At 50.8% G+C, this 4,972-nt stretch overlaps 1 protein-coding gene across 1 annotated transcript in view; it reads left to right on the plus strand.

The window, feature by feature from the left end:
- The window catches only part of LOC103605296 (alpha-1-acid glycoprotein 2-like), a 3,249-nt gene extending 3,185 nt beyond the window's left edge, over positions 1–64 (plus strand). Inside the window, exon 6 of the mRNA XM_008589875.1 lies at positions 5–64. Coding sequence (XP_008588097.1) covers positions 5–64 — 60 coding nt within the window. The remainder of the gene's footprint in view (positions 1–4) is intronic.
- The last annotated feature ends 4,908 nt before the right edge of the window (positions 65–4,972 follow it).

Below are 4,972 nucleotides of genomic sequence, written 5' to 3' on the forward strand. Positions count from 1 at the left end.
TCAGTGCGGGCCGCTGGAGACGCAGCTCGAGGAGGAGAGGAATAAGAGAACAGAGGAGTCCTAGGAGGACACAGTGCTGGGACAGGAGCTCAGGGACGTCGGGGCCATCCTCAACCCCGCCCCACGCCCTGCCCTTTGTACCTCAGTTCTTTCCTCCAGTTGCTTCAATAAAACTTCTGCATTTGGAGCAGTCAGGTTGTCAGTCACGTGTCCGTTTGCTCACTCATTCATTCATTCACTCATTCATTCATTCATTCATTCATTTTGAAGCCTGCCCTGACTTGAGCCCTGGCTGGGTGCTGGATAAGACCCCGACCCAGGCTGGAAGAGCCCCTGATGTAATGACCAGCCCACATGGCAGGATGGACAACAGGCACCGGGTGCTGTGGGAGCCCAGCACAGGGAAGCTTCCATCTGCAGTGGGGAAGTCTGGGAAGGTGACCTGTGTTGCAGGAAGTTGGGAAAGGACAAGAGTGGGAAGAGGAAACCTGGTTGTTTGTGAGTAGGAGAGTTGTTAGAGCTGGTTCCCTGAGGACATAGGCTGGCACAGCCTCGGGAAATACAGACAGACGGGGAGCTCTGCCCCCAGCTAGTGCCCCATTCGGTAGGACCAATGGGCTCCCACCAGGTAAGGTGCCAATCAACAGAGACTACCAGGGCTCCACCAGTGACCAAAGGACACGAACCCAGCTGGGAGGACTGAAAGCCCCAGGAATGTAACTTTCAGTGCTCTTGAGCCATTCTCTCTCCCTGCAGCCCTGTCCATCCTCTTGATGGGGTGTCCTCTGTCTCTTTCTAAGTAAAACTGCTCTTTGCATGTCGCCTGGGTCTCTTGAGCTACAGATCGCTGGAGCCCTCTCCATGCTGTCTGGAATGTCCTTTCTTACTAAATAAACTGCTCTGTTTTTCACCTCTGGCGTGTCTCGTCCAATTCTTTGTTGGAGACACCAAGAACCTAGACTTACGTTGTGAAATCTGCAGTTTCCTCTGTGTCCTAACACCTGGAAGGGGTTTCTGAACCAGGCTGGAAAGATTAGGAGCTTGATGAAACCTGCTGTTCCTGCAAACAAGGACCTGGGAGGACATGTCTGAGGAACCCGGACACAGAGGACACTAAGTAGGAATAGAGGTGGATGGTGGTGGGGGTGCGGGGATTCAGGCATGTGGTGCCAATCACAAAGGACTTTAGTTCAGACTTGTCATCATGGCTATCTGGGAGGTGAAGTGGAAGGGACAGATGAGGCTGGAAGGCCTTTGGGGAGGCTGCAGTGGGCCTCCTGGCAAGAGTGAGCTGCTTGGGCCAGTGCAGGGGCAGGGAGGGTGATGTGGGAGACTCAGATTTAGGCCAGAGCAGCTGGGTATCCCCATGGAACTGTCCTCAGGGTGCCCTCCCTAGACCCAGAAGGAGATGACACCTAGGGGTGAGGTTGTTCCCTTGAAACCAGGTGAAATCATATCTTGGGAGTGTTTGAAGCCCTTGAGATAGAGCCATGTCTGAGGTGGCCCACTCGGTGGCAGACAGAGCCAAGCCCCTGGAGCCAGGAGTCCTGCAAAGAAGGGCTGGTCTCCTCCCAGACCCAGAGAGGTTCGTGACGAATGCACTACTCGAGTGGCAGGAAATCTGGGGCTGAATTCTTTGGGCAATCCCATGTGTGAGCTGCCAAAGCCATCCAGTGGCAGGACCGTAAACCTGAGGCCCCAGTGCCCAGTCCTGTGCCCTCACAGGCCAATGCCTTGTTTACCCCCCGACAAGGGCCACAGTCCTCAAGCTCGAAGTCTCCAGCATCCTCTGCTCAATACCATACCATGTACAAATAGTGACAGTCAACTCTATACCCCATAAATATCTCTAAAAGAAAAAAAAGAGAGAGAGAGAGAAAAAATGCTTTGCACTGCCAGGCCCAGGACGTGCTCTGTAAATGTGAGCTCTTAAGAGTGACAGTCAGAGAGCCGGAAAGGTCAGGAACGGAACCGCACACAGATGACACTGTCCCAGCATCTCTAACACGTGCCAATTAGCAGGCAGCAGATGCTCATAGATATCATCAGAACAGAATGAACTGGGCTTTCTGCATCCACTAAACAACAGCCTATATTCCCTCCTTCAGGGTTTATCTGGTGTAACTACTGGGCTCCCATACACCTCCATCTTCTTTGAATTTGATGAAGAGCTTGGCCTGAAAGTTACCCAGACGCTCCAGGGGGCAGAAACTGCAAAAATCCCTCTGGGCAACAAAGCCTCTACTGCAGGGGCTGTAGGGCACTGGACCAGCAGGTGGCAGCACAGGCCAATCAGCATTTTAAACATTGCACTGGCCTCAGCCATTGAGCATGCTCAGTCCTCCCAAGGGAGTGCTGGAGAAATTTAGGGCGTCACAAGCCCAAATTCTAGCACACTAGAAGGAGTACGGTTTATGGCCCTCTTTTAATTACTACGAGCTTTTCATGCATTAGTTTATTTAATCCTTACCACAATCCGTTCGACAGAGGAAGAAACTGTGTCACAAGGGAACAAACTGAACCACCAGAGGTTATGCAGCCACACTGGCCACTAATTGAGGCTGTTTCACCTGCCCCACAGCCCATCCAAGCCTGGAGACGGTCATCTGGTTAGTCCCGCTCACAGGTCTGAGTCTGGAAGGTTAGGGAACAGGGTCTCAGGAGAAGTAAAGAGACCCCATGGCTACCATGGGGCCACCTCATTCCAACCAACACCTTTCCTGTGCATAAGTTGGGACAAAGGCAGGTGTTTGCAGCCACTTCTGCAGGAGGCCTGAGCATTCCACATGGGCTATCATTGCTGGAGCGAAAGTGTCCTTAATGACTTGCCCAGACTCAGCCGAGAGGGCAGCAAGAACCGGCATTGACAGGTCTGGTTTCTGATAGAGGGCCAGGCTGGATCGCACCTTGGGTCTCTGCTCCCACCAAGTACCAGCTGTCACTTGGGTCTCTGCTCCCACCAAGTACCAGCTGTCACAGAGACAAGCTTCTGACAATACAGCCGCTGAAGACATCCACTTCCAACTGACTCATTTTACAGTGGGGGAAACTGAGGCAGAGAACTAGCTGGTGACAGTTGGACAAGAAGACAGGTTTCCTAATTCCAGGGTCAAGGCTTTTTCCCCCCTACACAATCCTGTCATGTTGAGCCCAGTTTTACTCATCTTTCTTCTTACGAACGACAACCCTGAGCAACTGCAGTGTTCTCTGTGACGGCAAAGCTGTCTGTGCAGCGAGGTGCTCGTGCCAGCTCTGCACCACAAACCCACAAACGTCTCGGTTCTGCCACGTGCCTCATTTCATCTTCACACAAGTGCCCACGACTGAGGCTACTCCCCCATTTAACAGACGGGGAAATGGAGGCTCAGGGAGGAAGTAGCTTTGCGAAGGCCACAGCGCTAATGAGGGACAGAAGGATTCCGACGCAGCTCTGTCTGACTAAAACTGAGCCACTTCTGTCTCGACTGTGATGTATTTTCTGCCTTGACTTATGTTACATCCAAAGTCCATGTCGAAAGTCAGTATTCATCGTACAGGATACCTGGCCGGTACACCTCAAACTGTCAAGGTCATCAAACGCAAGGGAAGTCTGAGAGACTGTCACAGCCACGAGGAGCCTAAGGAGGCGTGACAACTAAATGTCATGTGGTATCTTGGATGGGATCCCAGAAAAGAGAAAGTACTTTAGATAAAAACTAAGGCAACCTGAATAGTCTATAGTCTTTAGATAATAATAATGCATTAATATTGGTTCATTAATTGTGACAAACGTATCCTATTAAGGTAAGATGTTAATAAAAGGGGAAACTGTGTGTGTGTGGGGGGGGGTCTGTGGTATACGGGAACTCCGTGTACTATCTGGTCTATTTCCCTGTAAATCTAAAAGTATTGAAAATAATAAAGTCTATTAAAAAAACAAGTGAGTGCTCTTCACTTGCTTGCTGAGAGGACACAGGAGGAAATGGGAGATGCACAGGGTTCTGGATCCCCCGAAGCTGTAAGCTCCCAGAGGGCAGGGCCCTCTCGCCAGTCTCCGTCACCGAGCACTCTCCCTGGCACGTGGGTTTGCTGAGTGACTACATGAGTGTTGGGCTTGTACTGCACGTTGTCCACGCGGGGATGAAACAGGAGATCACCGCACCTGGGTTCTCAGCTGCCCGACACAGGTCTGAAAGCTAATTCATTCAGCCTTTCAGACAGAGAGGCTGGGAAGGAGGGACAGAAAGGCGCTTACACAGTGGCCGGCGGATAAGGCATGACGGGTACCGAGGAGATGTAGGCAAGGGCCGCAGGGGCTGGTGCTGGGGGCGCAGCCGCCAGATACCACAGTCCAGGGGGTGGCCGCAGTGGAGACCCTGCCGTGAGCCATCCTGCTATAGGGAATGGCATGGGAGCCTGAGTGATACCCCTTGTTCTGCAGGCTACAAGGGGGTCCCGTGTCTGGCACAGCTCTATGGAATTTCTTGTTTGTTCACCTTTGGTTCCTTGACGAGGCTTCCCAGAATTAAACAGCCTAACCTTTTGGCTTAGTACGGCTTTGGGAAATTCCCTGGAGTTTCTCAAAGGACATGTTAAAATACATCAAAATTAACTGGTTTATTTAAAGGGCATTGTCAGTACTAAAGGTGTTTTTGATGCATGTTCCCGGTATGGGTTGGCTCCATTTAATTTTGTCATTAATCTTCCTTGTTAGTGATGTGTGCACGGACCCATTGTGGCTGTGGTCATGCTCTGGTACGTGTGGAATGAAGTTATTGTGTTAGATTTCTATGCACATTCCCCCAGGGAGACGGTGGGTCTGGGTGCTGTAATGTTTATAACTAATTGATCATCAACCAGTTACAGATTTCTTTGTTTCTCCCCACTCCCACAGTTTCACTTGATTTGCCAAGTACATGTTGTTTCCCTAGTAATAATAAGAATGATATATTGCGTTTTTGTTAGTTTGAGTAGGATCATTTAATTTTTCACT

The sequence above is a fragment of the Galeopterus variegatus genome, unplaced genomic scaffold (assembly GCF_000696425.1).
Source record: "Galeopterus variegatus unplaced genomic scaffold, G_variegatus-3.0.2 Scaffold5708, whole genome shotgun sequence".
NCBI classification, from domain to species: domain Eukaryota; kingdom Metazoa; phylum Chordata; class Mammalia; order Dermoptera; family Cynocephalidae; genus Galeopterus; species Galeopterus variegatus.